At 44.1% G+C, this 19,713-nt stretch overlaps 4 protein-coding genes across 5 annotated transcripts; 2 read left to right on the top strand and 2 right to left on the bottom strand.

The window, feature by feature from the left end:
- The first annotated feature begins 66 nt into the window (after positions 1 to 66).
- On the top strand, positions 67 to 2,852 carry LOC112348808 (serine/arginine repetitive matrix protein 1-like). 2 transcript variants are annotated; one of them, XR_002993181.1, is made up of 4 exons: positions 67 to 847; positions 903 to 962; positions 1,011 to 2,613; positions 2,693 to 2,852. XR_002993181.1 is itself a non-coding variant. In XM_024682030.1 (3 exons), exons 1-3 carry the CDS (start codon positions 98 to 100, stop codon positions 2,529 to 2,531), a joined length of 2,331 nt encoding a protein of 776 aa, XP_024537798.1. In that variant the 5' UTR covers positions 67 to 97; the 3' UTR covers positions 2,532 to 2,852. The 2 variants fall into 2 exon arrangements, 1 of the variants encoding a protein (XP_024537798.1); XM_024682030.1 differs by having other exon boundaries at positions 1,011 to 2,852.
- Positions 2,785 to 4,656, bottom strand: LOC9657898 (protein root UVB sensitive 2, chloroplastic). Its single transcript, XM_002961546.2, has 9 exons — positions 4,485 to 4,656; positions 4,340 to 4,428; positions 4,159 to 4,243; positions 4,024 to 4,083; positions 3,860 to 3,953; positions 3,707 to 3,804; positions 3,481 to 3,660; positions 3,314 to 3,436; positions 2,785 to 3,257 (listed from the first exon to the last, which is right to left on the bottom strand). The coding sequence occupies exons 1-9, from the start codon at positions 4,557 to 4,559 to the stop codon at positions 2,862 to 2,864; spliced, it is 1,200 nt and encodes a 399-aa protein (XP_002961592.1). The 5' UTR covers positions 4,560 to 4,656; the 3' UTR covers positions 2,785 to 2,861.
- LOC9630667 (cell division protein FtsY homolog, chloroplastic) lies at positions 4,582 to 6,393 on the bottom strand. The gene is made up of 11 exons (XM_002961545.2): positions 6,079 to 6,393; positions 5,920 to 6,024; positions 5,784 to 5,857; positions 5,667 to 5,725; positions 5,562 to 5,602; positions 5,394 to 5,514; positions 5,245 to 5,313; positions 5,099 to 5,181; positions 4,981 to 5,049; positions 4,864 to 4,926; positions 4,582 to 4,794 (listed from the first exon to the last, which is right to left on the bottom strand). The coding sequence occupies exons 1-11, from the start codon at positions 6,373 to 6,375 to the stop codon at positions 4,681 to 4,683; spliced, it is 1,095 nt and encodes a 364-aa protein (XP_002961591.2). The 5' UTR covers positions 6,376 to 6,393; the 3' UTR covers positions 4,582 to 4,680.
- A 91-nt stretch (positions 6,394 to 6,484) lies between these two features.
- Positions 6,485 to 8,049, top strand: LOC9630666. Its single transcript, XM_002962048.2, has one exon. It carries the CDS (start codon positions 6,508 to 6,510, stop codon positions 7,951 to 7,953), a length of 1,446 nt encoding a protein of 481 aa, XP_002962094.2. The 5' UTR covers positions 6,485 to 6,507; the 3' UTR covers positions 7,954 to 8,049.
- Positions 8,050 to 19,713: the final 11,664 nt, after the last annotated feature.

The raw sequence follows: 19,713 nt of genomic DNA, 5'->3' as shown, positions 1-19,713 counted from the left end.
AGGCGCTGGCTCCCGGTGAGCCGCGAGGGTGAGAACGCAGGGATTCCTATGACACTGTAGAGCGACGCCAGTGATTTCCCAGTCCAGCGGCGTAGCTATGGCCGGATCTGAGGCGCAGGAGGCATCTTGCGCATCGGCGCTGGTGTCAGCTATGGAGAATTTGGATGTGAAACAGGAAGATGGAGATCGGGAGGAGCTAGCTAAGCCGGAGGAGAAGGATTGCGAGGCGGATTTGGAGAGCAAGCGACAGGAACAGACAGTGGAGGCGAGCGCAGGTAAAGATTCCACGAATGTAGTCGTGGAGAAAGAGGCCGAGAGCTCGCATGGGATTTCCAAGGAGGAGGGAGATGCTGTAGGCGGGGATGATGAAGATGGCAAGGTTACCAAGGAAGAAGAAGGTGATAGTGTGGATAACAAGGAAGAAGGCGGTGGAAGTGCTGTGGGTAGTACTGCTGGATCCGACAACAAGGAAGAAGATGGAAGCAACTCTGCTGGAAATGACAATGATTTACCAAAGCCAAGCCTGGAAGACAGTGAAGCTGGAACAGACAAAGGTGACTCCGATCCAAAGGATCTATTGCGGCCTTCTGGTGATGTCCATGTCGTGATGAACGCCGCCACGCTTATGGAGAAGCTAAACATCGCCGAGAGCAGTGATGGAGGAAGCAATGGTGGCGACGACGATTTGAGCAGCAGCGTGGACAGCACTGCCAACAGTGGGCCTCGTCTCGTGGAGGGCGATGGCGATGCAGCCTCGCAGGAAGATAAAAGTGAGGACTGCTCCGAGGAGGGGTCCGTTCGACCGAAGAAACGCATCGATCTCCAACATCAGTTTGTGCGAGGAATTGTAAGTATTCTCGTTCTTGGTTTTCCTCTTTTCTAACTCCTGAGTGCTTTTCCAGGTGAAGATCCAGTACGACAGAGATCAATACGAAAAGCAATGTCAAACGAAGAAGCATGAGGTAAAATCACAGATGCTAAACTGTGATAAAATCGTAGTTTCTCTCCAGGAAAGGGACGTGAAAACACCTGACAAGATCAAACCAGACGCCAGCGCAAGGAGAACAAGCTCTTCTCGCTCTTCTCCACGGTCGCCACCAGTTCAAACTAGCAAGAGGCAGTTTTCGTTTGTGGACTCTCCTCCAGCGAGGCCAAGCGTTAATGCTAGCGAGGATCAACAGGTTGAGAAGAACAAGCACGATCGATCCACCGCAATATATCGGCCACCAAGCCTTCGCAATGTTGACACGGACAAAACTCGGTCACTTCGCAGTCACGAGACAGATGGAGGTCGATCTACTCGCAATGCCGAGGCAGATTCAAGCCGGTTTACTCGCCATACAGAGGCCGATACGGCTCGATCATCCGCAGCATCTAGCCGAAGTAACGCATTGAAAGCAGGCTCTCCAGCTCCAGTGGGAAAGTCGCCGGGTCACTCAAAGGAGTTGGACAGGGAGGTTTTGCCGGAGGACGTGAGTATCAGAGTTACCTTCGACACTGAGAAACAGAAGAGACGGATCCAACTCTCCAAGCCGTCGGGTTCACAGGGAAAGGAGGAGAAAAACAACTTCATTGTCACTTTCGACACGACCAGGAAGGAAAGACATATCGAGATGCCAAGCTCAGCTCGCGGTGTGGGTAAGAGCAGCAACCACGATCCTCCTCCCAGCGCGGTGGAGGTGAGAGACAGGTTTTTTGGAGACGGGCTCAAGCGCAGGGACAGTGGCGATCTTCCAGCGTCTTTCGAATTCAAGGCCACGGCGTTTGGGAAAGGCCCGAGCGATGAGACCAGAGCCGCCGGAGACAACGCCTTCGGCAAGAGACCCGGCCGAGGGAGCAACAACACCAGGTCGTCCCGTGGATCCAGAGCCTCGGGAAACGTTCGCGTGTTCGAAGTTGGCGCGAGGCCGAGGCACCCGAGCGGCGGCAACGACACCACCAACATCCTGGAAGTAAACTCGTCGAAGAGAAACGAGGAGACACCGCTACCGCTACCACCAAAGGACAAGCCATTCGCGGCGGAGCTCAAGTGGGGGGATATCGTGGAGTCGGAGACGGAGCCGAGCCCGACTCCCAACGCGCACGACTCGTTTAGCAGCAGCCCAGCTCCGGACGTTTTGGAGTCCAACCAGTGGCACAACAACGGCCAGACCAGCTCCAGCGGCGGGCGTAAGTCGTCCTCGAGGAAGCACAGGCAGAAGAAAGAAGCGCCGCCGCCTCGCCAACCATCGCCGCCGCCGCCTCGTCAACCACAGATCGAAAGCCCGGACTCGCAAAACGCTCCCAGACGAAGTGTGTGGGAGAGACTGGGCCCGAGGCCGGCAATGGAGGCTACGCGTTTGAGGATGGCACAATACGAGAACAACGCAATGGCGAACAGCTTGGAGAACTTTCGCGAGGCAGCCGAGCGCGACTACTTGGAGAGGCATGGTTTCGGCGAGCCGTCGGTGCAGGCGGCTTACAAGGACACGAAGCAGAAGAGATCGAGGCTGGAGCTTTACGTGCCTCGACGGGGAGGATCACAGGCTTGACAACGAGCAAGGCACAGGTTTTTCTTTCTTTTTTCTCTTTTGTTTTTCTGCTGCTTCCCTTGCGAGGACTATATATGCCGAGGTAAGGCGCGTGAGGGGCTTTTTCTTTCTTTCCTTTATATATATGATTCAAGCAAGGCTCACGGACGGACGTGTTGCAGGCAAGACACAGGATTTACAAAGGTTGTAAATACATACCAGATTATTTGATGGACTTTCGTGTTTCCATTATTATTGTGAACACAACACAATCTGTGTAAGCTTTTCTTTTTCTTCTTTTCATCTTAATGGAAAAAACAAAAAAGATGCTTTTGTAAGAAACATCTTGTGTTACCAGAAGGCCCGAGCTGCGGAGCCGTGAAGAAAGAGCTGTGTTTGCCAGCCTCGACTTTTAAGCTGCGAGAGAAACTCTGGTAGCATCTTGTCGACGCGGGAGTAAGCGTCGCTCAGTGAGGCTTCTTTCGAAGAACACGCTGCTAGAAGCCATCCCCGGACGACGTCTTCGCCACTGGCCGAGTGATGCAGCACCATCTCCGTAGAAGTCTCGTGGAAGTCCAGAAGAAAGCGCTCGCTCTGGAACCTGTGTTTGAGCTCTCTGATCTTGCCGGATGGGATTTGGAGGATGTCGTTCGCGATCCGGACGCTTCCGGCGTGGACGTTTGGTTTCACAGGCAGTATCAACCTTTCCCTGTAGCGTATCTCGGCCGGAGAAGGAACTCTTCCTAGCTGGCATTCATCGCTTAAGCAAAAGTCTCTGGGACATAAATATTTTACGAGAGTACCTCGAGGTAGTCCGCGACGAGCATTGCTGTTCGCTGGGCATTAAGAGTGTCGAGTGGAACAGCTCTCATTTCCTCCATCACACTGTATAAATGAATCACGGACAGAAGAGGTGCTACAAGAAGCTGTGAAAGAAAATTTAGAGAGAACTCACGCTCACAATTCATACCTTTCCTTGTAGAGAAGTACAGGCCGATGATGCCAAACGAATGCCGACTCCAAGCCCAGCCACATTTGCAAGAGTTGACATAGCCTCACCTTTAGCGTACAAGTCACTAAGGTTCCCTTCTTTCGCAAAAGCGGTGTAAAGAGGCAACCGTGTTGCTCTAGCCGTTACCATTGCCACTCCCTGAAAGCACCATCATTTTTCCACACAGCTTTAAGAGTTCGAGTACCTTTGCAAGGTTTGCGAGTCCGGCAACTCCTAGAAAATACTGGGGACATGCTGGTGAAATTATCTCCAGCGCAGTACCCGCGTCGTACAAAACATCGGCTGCAAAAGAAAAAGAATATAACTTATGAAACTCGAGAACAAAACGCATACCAACCAAAAATTCTCCATCGTTTTGGCTCGGAGTCCATTCTAGCTCCCATTCGACTTCCAACAAGCTTTCCAATGTGCTGCATTCCATCCTTGAGAACCTGGATATCAATCCAGCCATCACTTTTTAGCCATCCCTTGACAAAACTTTGCTCCTCGCTCCTCACTTACCCAGCTAATCACAGTCGCTTGGGCAGGAGTCGGCCTTAAACCAGCGGCAAACACGAGTGACTGAAAAGAGGCAAGTTAGAAAAAGGAACAGGACAAAAAAGACTCTAGCGAGAGAAAAAAAAATCTCGGAAGAACCTGTGTGGAGAAAACTGAAAGAATCGCACTGGAGAAATGCTGCAGCGCACGGAACTGCGAATACGTAAGGTAGCCTTCTCCCACACTGCACTGCTCCAACCAGCTCAATTCAATCTCGAAAGAAACGAGCAAAAACAAAAAACAAAAAAAAAGACAGAGAGAAAATGGGGCTCTTTCTCACCTCTGTGGATACCCCACAGGAAAGAATTGGTCAAGAAATCCATCGACAAGCTTGTGCTTGAGCGGCCGATTATCGTCCAGCAGTCGCGCCTGGAAAAATCGCTAAGAAAATTAGTCGCCGGGATGCACTGAAATGGAAATCTCACCTGGAGAGTGCCATCGCCTTTGGACACGTACTCGCGCCTCGCATTCTCGGAGCGCTCCCGCCATAGCTCGCCCATAAACCTCCTCTGTTTCTAGGGCTTTTATAACCAGTCAGCTTTGATTTAAACACGCGTACCATTCTCGATACAAATCTAGCAAAATCCAGCCAAGTTCTACAGCAAAAACTCACCGATCTTGTCATGGAAAGAGCGCATTTACGAATGCCTCGGCATCAAAGGGTTGCAAATCTTCCAGGCCTTCTCCAACACCAACGAACTTCACGGGAATTCCAAGCTCATCTACAACACTAGCCTGCGCAAAGTTTCCAGGGAAAAGAAACAAACTCTCAGCTGAGAATTTTTTTTAAAATCGAGGACATACCACACATCCGCCTCTTGCAGTTCCATCGAGCTTCGTTAACACAAATCCAGTAACACCAACAACCTGAAACAAAGTATTTGCGTTAGGAAAAACATCTCCAAACAGATTGTTTCTTACGTCGTTGAACTCTCTCGCTTGAGGAAGCATATTTAAGCCTGTTGTTCCGTCGAGGACCATCAGCACCTCCTGCGAGTTTGTGGTGTTAAACGGATACAATTGAAGCATCAACACTCACATTTGGGGCTCCGGCAAGAGCCTTCCCGATTGCTTTCTTGCAGTCTTCAAGCTCATCCATCAAGCTGAAGTTTGTGTGAAGACCTGTGAAAGGAAGAAAAAGGAGATTAGATCTTGAAACTGGAAACAACAAGCTAGCTTACTTACGGCCTGATGTATCTGCGAGAACTATGTCGAACTTCTCTGCGACTGCCCGTTTTACAGCTCGTGACAACACTATATTGAAATCATATCACAATGAACGATAAGCGATAAAAAGAAAAAAATCAGGGAGATTGTCGGCTCGTACAACTTACCAGGGGCTGGTTTCTTTTGTCCCTCTTCAGCTCTTACAATATCCGACTCGGTTCTCTCTGCCCATACTTCTAGTTGCTCCTTGGCTGCAGCTCTAAACGTATCACCAGCCGCCATGAGTATCTGCAAACCTTACGTGTGAGCAACTCTATAATTTACAAAGCTCTCACCTTTACACCTTTCTCCTTCTTTAATCTGTGTGCCAATTTTCCTGTTTCGCTTCAAGCAATCAGAAAACAAAAAACAGACATGAATTTAGATGTGAAAGAGCGTACCTATGGTTGTTGTCTTCCCTCCTCCATTCACACCCACGACCATAATCACAGCGGGGCGTCTGGCATCAAAACAATGGAAAAAAAATTCTATGAGAAAAAGAAAATCGTCGAAAAAACCTGGTCCCGAGCTTGAGGTCGGTGCTACCGGCTCTGCTCGTAAGAAGTTTCACAATACTTTTCTTTAGCGCAAGCTTTAGAAAAAAGAAAAAAAACCAGAAGTTACTATCTCGCGTTTGCAGATCAATTTTCTCACCTTGATTTCTTGTCCAGTTTTGAGCTTTGCGGCTAGAACATCCTTGCGTAGACCATCCACGATTTTGATCGCTGTTCTCGGCCCAAAGTCTGATATGAGCAACGCCTGCATAGGTATTATCAAAAGAAGAAACAAAAGCAAAGAAATTCCATTCCATACCTCTTCCAGTTCATCCAAGAGCTTCTCAGCATCGGACAGATTCCAATACGTCAGGAGCTCGTCCACGACTGCCAGATTCTCCCGCGTCTTGGAGAATCCCGAGAAGAGGCGATCGATGTCGCTCTTGGCCTTCTCCTTGAACACGCGCCCCAGCTTCCCGAAAAACCCAGCCTTGTCGCTGCTACTGCTAGCGCATCTCACCATCAAAACCGCTGCATTCTTCCGCGGCCGCCCGCTCGCACTGAATTGCACCACACCAGCAGCGCTCGCCAAGCTCCCCCGCGCAGCTGCCGCCATAGCTCCTCTCGCCAAGCCCTAAACCCTCTTTCCCGCCATTAACTTTAAACCCTTAAACCTTTAACAACGCTTTTACCCTGTTTTTTAGGGTTCTTCGTTTTCAGGGTTTTCTCGGATGCTCGCCATCGATTCATGAGTCTGCGGCAGCCGCTGAGCAAAATCTTGAGCTCCAATCGCCCTCCCATGCGCTTGGACACATTCCGCAGCACCAGCTGGGCATCGTCCTCCGTCTCCAAGCTCCGCAGGAATGTCTCTTCGTCGCGCCAGGTATTCCTCGTCACATCACAGGACAAATCCAGGGAGCTCGGCAACGGCCCACATTCCAGCGCCGCGGCGGAGCTCTCGACACTGGCATCAATCGGCCCCTCGTCGGAACGCATCAACAATGCTGCAAAGATCGATGGCAGCCGATTTAGAAGCGCGGGGAATGTGGCATTCAAGGAGAACAACGCTCCAGACGTCCACCTAGCTCCCAAGCCACAGAGAATCTCCCCGCCACCGCCGCCGCTCGCCGACAAGCCGAGCGCCGCTGGTGGCGATGGATTCTTCCACTCCAGGGCCTCTCAAAGACCCGACTTTCGTGGATTACCTCTCAGGGACAGGCTCCAGATTGCTCGGAGAAGGCGGCCATACCAGAACTTCCGTGACCCGGGAGCAGCAAAGAATCCTTCGTCTTCTTCTCCAAGTAGCTTCGATCTAATCGTAGCGAACAGGCTCGCAAACGCTCCACCGCCGCCTCCAAAAGAGACCACCGATACCTTCTCGCCGCTCGTCAAGGCCATCTTCGATCTCCTGGATCAAGCTCCACCGGTGGAACAGCCTCCAAAACCAGCTACCGAGCTAGAGCTTGACAACGCCACCGCCGCCGCCACGACTTCTCAGGCACATCAAACATACTATCACAGGCAGAGACACAAGTACCGGGTCTACCAGCAAGCTTTCAACACCGGTGACCCTCGATTCGACTCCTTGGGAAGAACACTGTGCCGGATCCTCCGCCACCAGGCCACGCAGCTGAGCCTCCCGATCCGGAGCAATGGCTACGTGAAAGTTGACGACATCCTCCGGCTGACGATCCGGACGCACGCCGGGATCCCCATGAACGAGCACTCGGTGGAGGAGGTCCTCCGGGTGGTGGAGCGCGACCCCAAGCAGCGCTACTCCACCATGGTCGAGGGCGGCGAGCTCTTCATCCGGGCAAACCAGGGGCACTCGATGAAGGTGGTGGCGTCGGACGCGCTGCTGACGGAGATCACGTCCGCGGATCAAGTGCCGGTGTGCGTCCACGGCACGTTTCGGTGCTTTTTGCCGAGCATCATGCGGACGGGGCTGAATCGGATGAGCCGGAATCACGTCCACTTTGCGATTGGGCTGCCCAACGAGGAGGGAGTGATCAGCGGGATGATGGACAGTGTGGAGGTTTTGATCTACCTCAATGTGGCCAAGGCGCTCCAGGACGACATGAAGCTGTATATATCGGACAACAAGGTGCTGCTCACCGAGGGCTTTGCGGGGGTCGTGCCGTGCGAGTATTTTGAAAAGGTTGTCGAGTGGCCGACCTTTACTGTGATCGCGTGAACTTAAAAAGGCCCTAGATCTTCTTTTCCCCTTGTATTTTCTTTGCTAGAATATTCGAGGGTTCCAGGCCAACCCTGGAATATAATTTTTTTTTTTTTTTTTGTGATTGAGAATTAATATACTTGCAGGCAAAGGTTGTAAACTAATATATTTGCAGATAAAAGTTTGAGGGTGAAAAATATATTTTGTTTTACTTTAAAATTATGAATAATATAATATTGCTGGTTTATTTTAAACTTTACTACGAAATTTTTATTTCATTTCTACTTAGCTAAAAAATTCTAAATTTTTAATATATTTTACATTTGTGTTTTATTATATCATGGTAGTTACTGTGAAATTTTATGTAAACTTTTTGGAGTTGAGTATTTTAAAAATTCATAAAAGTGTTGATGATTAGCTTTTAAAATTTTATTCAATAAAGAATATATATATATGTTTATTTAAGTATGTTACTATTTTTTTATTTTTGATCTAAAATAATTTCCTTCCATTTATTGTCTAGGTATTCTTGTCATACTCTTTGATTAAATCATAACTGTTTCTTTTTAAAATTATAATTAATTAAACAGTTAAAATACTATTATCTATAGAAATTATATATTAAATAGAAAATATTAATTTTTATGTTACTAAAAAAATTACAATGTTTTCTATCTTTGTGTTTTTCTTAACATAATCAATTTTTATATCTTTGTTTAGGTTGATTTCATTCGTTTTATATATATATATATATATATATATATATATATATATATATATATATATATTTATTTATATATATATATATATATATAAAATCACACTATTGAAGGTTGCCAAATCAAAACTATGAGAGAATTATTTTGTTATTTTTTATCAAAAAAATTTGCAATCTGGGAATATAAATTGAATCAATAGAAGGTGATAACCCAAGAATATGCACATCTATTTTAAAAGATTCGTGTGAATTCATAAATGTTAGTAAAAAGCATATATATTACCATTACCCCATAATGCATTTATTAGGTTTACACTTTGAATCATTTATTTTAAGCAATAACATCCTTACTAATGCCTTTAACTTATTCAAATATTTACTATTAAAATTATTAATGCTTACAATTAATAAGTAGATATACCACATTAAAATCACATTAAACAAATCTAATATTAAATGAAAAATTTTACATTAAATCTAAAAATTATATTATATTGTATTTAATATAATTATGATGTGTATAAAAGAGATTACATAATTTAATATCTAGTATGAATAACTTTTTTATTATAAACTAAGTTCACTTGATTTAATATATTTGAACTAGATAATACTGTAACTATTATAATTGCCATTGTGTGTACGGCTACGATGCCATATACTAATATTAGCATAGTAGGATTTTGGTAACTGTTGGATTAATTTCAATCCGAACCATTCACTCTTGTATATAAGTTAGTTTTTTTGGGCTAATTGATATGCATATTTTCTGTATTCCCTTTTCATATTCCATATTCACATTAGTGGAGATGAGGGGCACCTTTGATTGTCCTTGAGGAATGCTTGGATTTGGGATTTTGGTTTAAATCTAACTTTTGCATCGTTTAAATCTAATTTTTTCCATTTCCTTTCTTTTATTCTTTTCTTTCAGGATTTTGGTTTGAATTTAACTTTTTTACATTGTCTAAATCTTCTTTTCCTTCTAGCTCTTTTTCATTTCTCTTCTTTTGTTCTTTCCTTTTCGTTCATCTTCATGGTAGATCAGCAATCTCCTCCTCCTTTGACTCTAGAGTAGCAGTTGGTTCAATTACTTGATGCTATGCAATTGCAATTGAACAACCAAACTCAGTTGATGGTGGCATTTATGGCACATGGTACACCTCCTCTTGCTCTTGGTGCCAATCCTCACGTTTGGCTAAAGTTCTTTCGCAGGAATCTTAAAGATGATATGTACTATTGATTTGATCACTTCATGGTGATTGCCATATATCATTCTTGGGATGATGCTCAATGTTTGCATGAGTTTCCCACATATCTCCAAGGGATAGTGTTGCAGTAGTACAATGGTTTAAGTGCAGCCACTCGTGGGGATTGGAGTGTTTTCCCGAACATTTTCAAACGTGCATTCAGACATACTGACAATTGTGATGATGCATTCTAACAATTGCATCGTTTTCGTCAAGGGCCATCTAAGTTGGTGATGCAATTTGGCGTTTATTTTTTAAGCCTCTTGCTTCGTGTGGAGCCATATGTCGGAGTGGATCAAGCTAGGAATGTTGTGTCCAATACTTCATTAAGATCTTGTCGGACTTGTGTATGCACTCGCTCCTGCCACCCTTAACGATGCTCTTTGCTTGGCCCAACATTATGAAATGTCACCTCTTCCACTTCTCATTGCATGTCTTTCAGCTTCACTTCCTGTGGGTGATGGTCATGTTCCAATGGAGGTTAATGTTGTTGCTGCTCGAGTCCAACAAAGGCGAGGCCGTGGTCATGGCCATGATGTTCATTGTTGGGCGTGTGATGAAGTTGGTCACACTTATCAGCATTGTCAGCAATGTCCAGATTGACAGCCACCATTTCTTAGGTGGAGACCTTGGCATGGATAACGTCCTGTTGGTGCTGCTACAATGGAAGGTCTGGACATCGAGATGCATTTGGGAAACAAAGAGTCGCACGAGTAACGGAGGGACCTTGCGTGAATAAGTTAGTAACCCCTCCATCTGTTTTTCAGGAGTATCATCAAGGGGTTCACTTGGCACTAGTTCATCCAGTGTTTACTTTCCAAGCTCATTTTTATAACAAGTGGTCTCCTATTATTCTCTCCGTGTTGGTTGATACAGGTTTGAGTTTATTTTCTATTGCTCGACCTGTTGTCATACGTTGTTGTCTACACTTGTATCGTGCGGTGGAGCCAGTTTTCATTCTTTATGGCAACGGCTGTACATATGCATGTGCATGGGATGAGGTAAACTTTGTTGTGTGTGTGGGCAATCTCGAGCTTGGGTTGTAATAATTGTGGGTGGAGCTTTTGACCTCATCCTTGGTATGGATTGGTTACAACGCAATCATATTAAGTGTGACTTTGAAGCTTTTCCCCCTTGTTTCATACTTTCTTATATTTCATTTATTCCTTTCACTTCTGTACTTTTTCATCCCTTTGCTTCTACCTTTGCTTCCACTACTTTTATCCCCCCATTACTTTCTCCTATGTTTTTGTCTTGTTTTGTTTTTCCTTTTTCTGATCCCTCCGACAATCTTTATGTTGTAACAGTTGACTGGTTCATGAAGGAGTATTTTGATCTTTTTGAATTTGACCTATCATCTGAGGCCAGGATTGCTATATGTCATCCAATTCCAATTGGGGATGCTCGTGCAATCAAGGTTCCTGTTTGTCATTAGTCACCCAAAGATATCAAGATTTTACGTGCAAACGTCAAAGAGATGTTGAAAAAGGGTGTTATTCAAAAGTCACGGAGTCTTTGGGCATGTGAACTTTATCTTGTGACAAAGCTTAATGAGAGTATTTGTTTTTGCATCAACTATCGTCCATTAAATGAAGTGACAATTTTGGATGTGTACCCTCTTCCTCACACTACTGATATCTTAGATCATCTAGGGTGAAGTCGTTGGTTCACCAAGTTAGATTTTGTTTCTAGATACTAGCAAATACTAATGGCCGAAGAAGATATTCCTAATACTAATTTTCATACACCATTTGGTTTGTACGAGTTCTTGGTAATACCGTTTAGTTTGAATATCGCTTCAGCAACTTTTCAGCAGATGATGGACGAAGTTCTTTGCGATATGCCAGAGGTGACTGTTGACTTTATTAATGATGTCTTGATCCACTTGAAGGGGACGTGGGAGGAGCACGTTCATGATATTTGTAAAGTGTTGGATCGGCTATGGGATGTTGGTTTAAAGTTAAAGCAGTCGAAGTGCGTGTTTGGGTCCAAGGACACAATTTATCTTGTGTACCGTATTTCTCGTGAGGGTTTGCAAGTTGATCCTGACAAACTTGTGGCTGTTCTAAAGTTCCCTACTCTGAAGTGTGTGAATGATGTGTAGTGCTTCTTGGGCAAGGTGCAGTATCTCGACCATCTTGTGGATCATCTTTCTGATTGCACTACACCGTTGTGAGCGTTGCTGAAGTTATTAATGTCATCTTTCATTTGGTCTCCGGATTGTGAGTGGGCGTTCGTGGACCTCAAAGTGCTATTGACGACTCCTCTAGTTTTGATATATCCTAACTACACTCGACCTTTTTATTTTACGCGTGGATGCTTTTAATATTAGTCTTGGAGGTGTGTTGATGCAAGAGAGCTCGAGTGTGTTTGGTCAGCACTATCCCATTGCATATATAAGCCGTACATTATAACTAGCGGTGGTGAACTACTCCATGATAAAGAAGGAGTGTTTAGCAATAGTCTGGGGTTTCGAGAAACTTTATGCATATCTACATGGTTCTCGGACGTTACTTGAAGGTGATCATGCTGCTGTTACTTCATTATTCAAACAAACTTGGTTAGTCGTACTACTTGGTGGGCTTTGAAGCTTCAGATATATAATTTTGATGTTGTTCATTGCCTAGAGAGTTTTATAACTGATGCTAATACCCTTTTTTGAGCTCCTCTTCCTTCTCCACTCTTTTGCTAGTGCCTTTGTAACTACTGTTAGATACTTCCTCCTCAATTGAGTGGTGTTCTAGCATTCTTGTTCAAAGTGGATTCTTTCGAATAATGGTCATGCATTTATGGCTGAGGCATTTCATATTTTGACATCTTGGTTGGGGATATGCCACACTTTCACAAGTGCCTATCATCCACAATCAGACGATTTGGTGGAATGGCTCGTTCGGACATTCAAAAAAATGATCATGAAGTACTAAACTTTTAGCATTCGGATTGGGATATAGTTATTTGCCATCTTTTCAGCATGCATATATCATAGGGTGCAGAGTTCTATTGGTGCTTCACCATATAAACTTCTTTATGGTCATGATTCAATATTACCAACGAAGCTGGGTTTACCTTCGCAATTGCCATGAGTTGCCGATGCTAGGTCATAAGATCAGTATTTGATGAGCATTGTTCCACTTGTCTAAGCCTAATCTGCCGAATAGTTAGGCTACATACAAGTTGATGAGCATTGTTCCACTTGTCTAAGCCTAATCTGCCGAATAGTTAGGCTACATACAAGTGGGACAAGAACGGTGCTACAACTCCCATCATCATCCACATGTGAAGTATAAAGTGGATGATTTGGTGTTAATTTATTTTCCCCATTTTATGGTACATGGTTTATCTAAGGGGCTCCTTGCTCAGTGGAAAGGATTGTATCGACTATATAGACTGCAATCAACGGCCAGACGACTAAACTTCTATACTACTTCCGATGTACCGATTCAAGTCTTCCCTCACTCAAAGCTAATGACTTCACAAGATCCAAAAACTCAAGCAGAAGTCTGTGTAAGCTCCTGAATTTAGACTTCCCGGGAGGTCACCCAGCCCAGTATTATTCAAACCCAAATTTAGACTTCCCGGTATTATTCAAACCCAAGGACGCTTAACTCCAAATATCCCAAGACCCTTAACCAATTAGAAAAGGAGGTGCACTCTTATTCATGGGCCCTTTCCCTCTATATTTGAACCCCTATGGATCGTCTCTCGAGTCGTTCCCTTTTGGTTGCTTACAATCCACCACAGCCAGATGTCAATCAACATGTGGTGTGATTCCCCTAGCCAACCAACAGAGTCGGACCTGAGACCGCTCTGATACCAAATGTAAGCTCCTGAATTTAGACTTCCCGGGAGGTCACCCAACCCAGTACTATTCAAACCCAAGGACGCTTAACTCCAAATATCCCAAGACCCTTAACCGATTGGAAAAGGGGGTGCACTCTTATTCATGGGCCCTTTCCTTCTATATTTGAACCCCTATGGATCGTCTATCGAGTCGTTCCCTTTTGGTTGCTTACAGTCTAGTCAATCCATCGACGACTACACTCAAACCTTCACTCGACATGCCAGCAAATGCGGCAATAGTGCCACCGAAACATTACTTTACCAATGGTAAATGCAAGGCCTCCGACAATCCCTCCGAGAAACAGCAACACACATCAACATTACTTGGCACACCACAGTTACTTCTAAACCTGTAGTCGTTTCTACTCGGTTTGCATGATTACACTACCAAGTTGGCGTCGAATGCATGCAAACACTCAGAGAAAATTTGCCTCAACAAGAATGGGATCTAACCCTAATCTTGGCGGCTGAGAGAAGAAAAAAGTTCCGGGCGACAGTGCATGAGGAAAAAGGGAGCCCACTAGAGGCAAATAGTGATCAAGGCTATAGCGATTCTTGGTCTGGTGAAAGCACAGCTTCAATGAGGAGTAGAGTTGGGTCAAGGGCTGTCCATGGGAAGAGGAGGAAGCGATTGACCTCTCGGACTATGAGAACAAGGTATGCTCGATTTTCCAAGTGGGAAACCCAAAATGGTCTCGAGACGAGACTCTTGACACATGGCTGCGGAAGCATCAGCTCTATGCATTCTCTATTCTCATGACAGCTACGGCAAGCTCCGATCCACAGGGTATTGAGAGGAAAATTATCGGTTTTGCATGCGGGAAACTCACGATTGAAGAGGAAGATTTCGCCAAAGCTCTTCAACTACTAAATAAAGGAAAGTGAGTGACGGCTCCACGAGATCGAGCCATCAACCCAAATATCATGAAGTGTGCAGCAAACTACAACACAGCAGCATCTCTGCAATTCTCGAATGTGAAAGAAAATTTGCAAAGGATTTTCAAATTCCTTCTTGCAACATTGGAGTTTTGACAAACGGCAATATTAGTGAGCAAGAACATCACCTTCATCTATGAGGATTTGAACAATGGAGTCCAGGTCAACTTGGGAGCGTACGTTTACATCAAGTTCCATAGGGAACTCTCACAAGTTTTCAATGCACTGGAGAGAAAGAAGAAAATTATAACAACACTTTTTCCATACATTGAGGCTTTATCAGTGAACAATGAAAGGGCATTGGTGCTTGTCTCTCAAGCCCAAGTGAAAACAATGAAGGAGAAGGTTGACCTTGGCGAAGGAAGTGAGGCATAGGAAACAAAGGAAGAGGACCAAGACAATTACGAGGAAGCAAAGCAAAAGCATGTGGAAGTTGAGGATGAACAAGATGAAGGCAAGAAGGAAACTCTAGAGGCACAGGAGGTTGAAGATCGTGAGAACACACAGAAGATCCCAGCGCTAGAGAAAAATCAAGAAGAAGAGATTACTGAAGATAAGCTTCTGGAGACTTAAGGTTGCAGTCTTGAGACTGCAACACAGGATTGTAACCTTGAGCCCAAAACAGTTGTGATAACTGCAATGGCCAAAGACAATGAAAAGGGTTTGGACAAGGCAAGTTAGGAGCTCCCACCAATCACAGAAGCTAAAGAGATGGAGAACCATGGAATCCAGGATGGAGTAGAGTGACACCTCCACAATCGTCCTCCACACCGCTACACTCCAGAGAAACGAGGACGGGAGGAGCTTGAGCACAGCAACTACAGCAACCAGAAGCTCCCGCACAACTTCCTGCAGTAGTAGCATGATTCCAAGCTAGCAGTGTACACTTGTGAAGGCATCGAGAGCTTCTACGAGAAGACGTTCATCAAGTTGACAGAGCAACGCTTTTCCAAACTCAAGGATGGTTTCAAGCAGCTGAACACCGCGATCAAGAGCATTCACAGCCATGGAATTCCGACTCCGAAATCCTGTAAGGAATCCTTTGACCTTGCGCAGTAGTTTCAACAAGAAAATGCAAGGCTCAACAAAGAGCTGCTTGTGGCAAAAGAAAGAATCCGCATGCTCGAAGAAGCAGCCCAGACTTACGAGGAGGAAGAAGAGGAGGAGGAACCACATGAGGGAACGACTACCCAAGATGCAGCAATGGAGCAATGACTGCAGGACGCAGCACAAGACAGTCGTGGGAGAGTGGAGAAAAAGGAAAAATTAAGCTTGGAAGTTCAAGCTTATGAACACAAACTTGAGAGGTTTAAGGTTAGGACTATATTCCTAACCTTGATGTGAGCAGTAGTGACTATAAAAGTAGGACTTAGAATGTTTTTAGACTTATCCCTAATACAAAATACATTGCAATATATTGTCATTCTGCCTATCTCTTTGGCTCTTCATAGCAATGGCAATGTCTTACTTACCCACTGCCTTCAAGGGATCAAAGGCGTAGGACTAGCACCTTCAAGCACGTATATACAATCTCTACCTAGTTTGGCACAAGCAATTAAGAGATTCTAGGAGTTTTCACTAGTGATCACGGTGGGATAAGGTGTCGTGAAGAGCTCATGGGATAGAGCAGACCAAGACAATCATTTCCCCCAAAACTTCAAGAAAAACGAACTAAAGACACACAAGAAAATGGCATAGGAAGAAAAAGACCCAAAAATCAAGAAAAACAAGACTGTAAAACAAAAACGGTAGAAGAGCATGAAGAAATGAAGAAAAAAAATGGAGCGTAAAACCAATATATGAAGAACACTTGAAGATTGAAGCCACCCAAGTTATGGAAAACTTGGAGCGTATGCGTAACTATTTTTGGCGAGAGGTTGAAGAAAGTGAATATTCTAAGAATCTATGATAAAGAAATGACCAAGGAAAAATTCTAGCAGCTGGAGATGGAGGAAGAATGAAAAAGCACAACTGCCCATTTGGAGACAAAAGCTATACAAGATATGAAAATTACCTTTTGTGTGATTTTAAAAATTGTACAAAACCATACAAGAAATGCTATCCAAAATGGCGATGCGACACTTGCAAGCAAGCAAAAGTAAGACTCTAAATCAAGGATGAAAATGCCATAGTGGAGGAAAGAAGGAAATGAGAAGAAATAGCCCAAGAAAACGACACCAAAAAGAGTGATGATAGTTTAGAACAAGCAGAGAAACAAAGCTTTAGTTGCTTACAAAAACTTCAAGAAACAATTTTGTGACTCTTCTACAAATTGTTTAGCAAATAGGAAGAATGCAAAAATGAGGAAATGTTGAAAGAAAAATATGTTTATTTTGATTTCTTTACAACTCAAAGAACCCTGATTTAGGTGTATTGCAAACACCTCTTTCAAAAAACAATTGTCAAATTCCTAGGCATACACAAACATGAAACTTTTCAACCATTAACACTTGCTTTCAACACTAATTTGACTAAAGTCATAGCAGAAACAGAGTGTGGAACCTTTGAACCACAAGTTAGTTAGTTTGTGGACACTCTTAAATTTAGAAATTTTGAAAAGAATGCAAAATTACTTTACCGACTTCTTCAAAGTCCTCTTCATGTAACGCTATTAATAAGCACTCTTATCGAACTATATACTATAGCATATTGGCACCATTTAGGACGGACAAGAATAGTTGGAGAATTAAGAAATCAAGAACAAGGCCATCAACAAATTCAAATTCAGAATTCAAGTTCAAGAAACTGACGGGAACCTGAACTTGAGTCAAGTTTAAGAGAACGACTTGAAAACTCAAGGATAACAAGTCGAAGGAGGAGAAATTTAAGACAGAATCACAATGGACCAAGATTAAATACAGTAACAAACTTCAACTTTGACACTGAGGTCCAATGTCAAAACCCCAGCCTAGAGCTACATATCACTCGCAACCAACAAGGAAGAGTGCATCCAAGTAGTCTCAACATTTTAAGGAGTATTTTAGGAGATCCTGCATCAAGATTTCAAACTTATAATCCAAGAGTATTAATTGAGACTATCCCTTGGGAAGTTCGTGAAGCGATTGACTCTGATCATGAAAGAGAACGCGCTATATGACAGAAGGAAGTAGAACAACACCAGCAAGAACAACATCAGGGAAATGCACCACCACGAAATCGACTATAGAGAAAAACGTGCTTGATAGATCCGCACACACATAGGCTTAAAGCAACAAGAATCTGTTGGAAACTATACTTTGACATGTGGACGTCATTTGAGACAAGAAACATACAAGAATTAGGACATTAAAAATACAACCACTATTGTATTCAGCATTTTCAAATATTACCATTGATTGGGAAACACAAAAGCTCATAGTGAGAGCTTGCATTCCAATACGACCAACACATTGTAAGAGATCAAAATAATTGTTCAAGATTGAACTACTAAAGAGAGTTGCAATCGTTTGCATACCTGCTCGATCCCAAAGTTGGCGAGCAGTATCCAATATTACCAGCGAACAGCTATATCGATCAATTTATGACACAACCGATTGCATTTAGATGGAAACTCAGGAAAACAATCGACAAGCTCAAGGGAAAAGCCAAGGCCGACATCAAAGAATTTCGATCTGGAATTTTGTGTACTAAGTGCAAGAACGAAGGACATCCGGCAAGTGACTGCAAACTCCAAATCTCCAACTGTGCCAAAGAAGGTCATGATGCCAAGACTTGCAGATTTCGAAATTCTCCAGAAATTCGACAAGTCTCGAATTATCCCCGACAACAGTTTTGACAACCATATCCAAATCAATACTTCGACAATTACCAGGCACCACCTCCGACAAACTGGAGACCGCCGAGAAACAACTTCCAACACCAGAGTCGACAATGGAATGATGAACCTCGCTACAACAACTACAACGATCGACAATACCTACCGAATTGGAACTACCCAGCAAACCACGACAACTACAACCAAGGATACCAACAATACCCAAGATACCAGAATCAAAGATACCAAGGCCAAGGTTATCAAGACCAGGGCTACCAAGGCAACTACAACAATCGACCATGGCAACCTCAACTTCAAAACCAAGGTGGTCCACCAAGACTTGGTCCGCTGCCTCCTCGACAACAAGATCAGAACCAGCAGCAACCACCAACAACAAGGATGGTCGACACCAACGAACTACCTTATGCCGACAATGACGACTCAAATCCTCAAGTCATGGCAGTACAAACTCGAGCACAAATTCGAGTAGAAAAACAACAACAACCGGATAGAGATTCCAGAGATAGTGAAGAGAAAGGCCCTGAGAGCCTGACAAAACTCCGGGAATGGAAAAAGAAGCAGAAGTTAGCCCCCAAGATACAATGGCAACTCACTCTACAACCACCCGAATTAGTGATTTTAGACTCCGACAATGAAGCTCAACCATTACCAGCTCGACAATAATGCCAAGACTCAATACCAAAAAACTGACAAACAAATCGTCCAACATCGACACTGATACCAGAACACAATTCAGCAAACTTCGACGAAATCCAAGAAGTAGTAGAGACTATCCTCAACCAAAATATTCAGATCACTGTCGGCCAACTGCTGAAGATTGCACCCTACCTCACCAAACAGCTCACCAATCTGACATTTGCACCGACCAACACTTTGACAGACTCGTCCACACTCAACTTGACACAGACAGCTGTTGACACATTTTGAACTGAGATTCAACCAGGTGATTGTGACAATAATGTTTTGACAATTGACCTACGACTAGACAAACACCTTGTTCGAGGAGCCATAATTGACGGTGGCTCCAATGTTAATATTATTGAAGAAAGTCTTGTTCAACAACTCAACATCGGCCCAATCCACCCAGCACCTTTCAATGTTTGAATGGCCGACCACCGACCCAAAGGCATCATCCAAAAAGTCAACACCACCATTCAAGGCGTCAAAATACCAGTCAACTATGTTGTCCTCAAACTACCGGAGCAGACCGACGAATACTCGATTCTCCTCGGTCGACCTTGGCTCCGAACTGCCCAAGTTTA

The sequence above is a fragment of the Selaginella moellendorffii genome, unplaced genomic scaffold, assembly GCF_000143415.4.
Source record: "Selaginella moellendorffii unplaced genomic scaffold, v1.0 SELMOscaffold_1, whole genome shotgun sequence".
Classification (NCBI taxonomy): Eukaryota; Viridiplantae; Streptophyta; class Lycopodiopsida; order Selaginellales; family Selaginellaceae; genus Selaginella; species Selaginella moellendorffii.
This window is presented reverse-complemented; position numbering and strand designations above follow the sequence as displayed.

Bases quoted from the DNA above. Each gene is read 5' to 3' on its own strand.
- LOC9630667 (XM_002961545.2), bottom strand. From the start codon at position 6,375: ATGGCGGCAGCTGCGCGGGGGAGCTTGGCGAGCGCTGCTGGTGTGGTG. The intron at 5,726-5,783 runs GTTTTTTCGACG...TTTTGATGCCAG, and splicing joins GACCTCAAGCTCGGGACCAG to ACGCCCCGCTGTGATTATGG. The intron at 5,182-5,244 runs GTAAGTAAGCTA...TTCCTTTCACAG, and splicing joins TCTCGCAGATACATCAGGCC to GTCTTCACACAAACTTCAGC.
- LOC112348808 (XM_024682030.1), top strand. From the start codon at position 98: ATGGCCGGATCTGAGGCGCAGGAGGCATCTTGCGCATCGGCGCTGGTG. The intron at 848-902 runs GTAAGTATTCTC...GTGCTTTTCCAG, and splicing joins ATCAGTTTGTGCGAGGAATT to GTGAAGATCCAGTACGACAG. The intron at 963-1,010 runs GTAAAATCACAG...GTTTCTCTCCAG, and splicing joins GTCAAACGAAGAAGCATGAG to GAAAGGGACGTGAAAACACC.
- LOC9657898 (XM_002961546.2), bottom strand. From the start codon at position 4,559: ATGGGCGAGCTATGGCGGGAGCGCTCCGAGAATGCGAGGCGCGAGTAC. The intron at 3,661-3,706 runs GTACTCGAACTC...TGGTGCTTTCAG, and splicing joins GACTCGCAAACCTTGCAAAG to GGAGTGGCAATGGTAACGGC. The intron at 3,258-3,313 runs GTACTCTCGTAA...GATGAATGCCAG, and splicing joins TCGTCGCGGACTACCTCGAG to CTAGGAAGAGTTCCTTCTCC.
- LOC9630666 (XM_002962048.2), top strand. From the start codon at position 6,508: ATGAGTCTGCGGCAGCCGCTGAGCAAAATCTTGAGCTCCAATCGCCCT.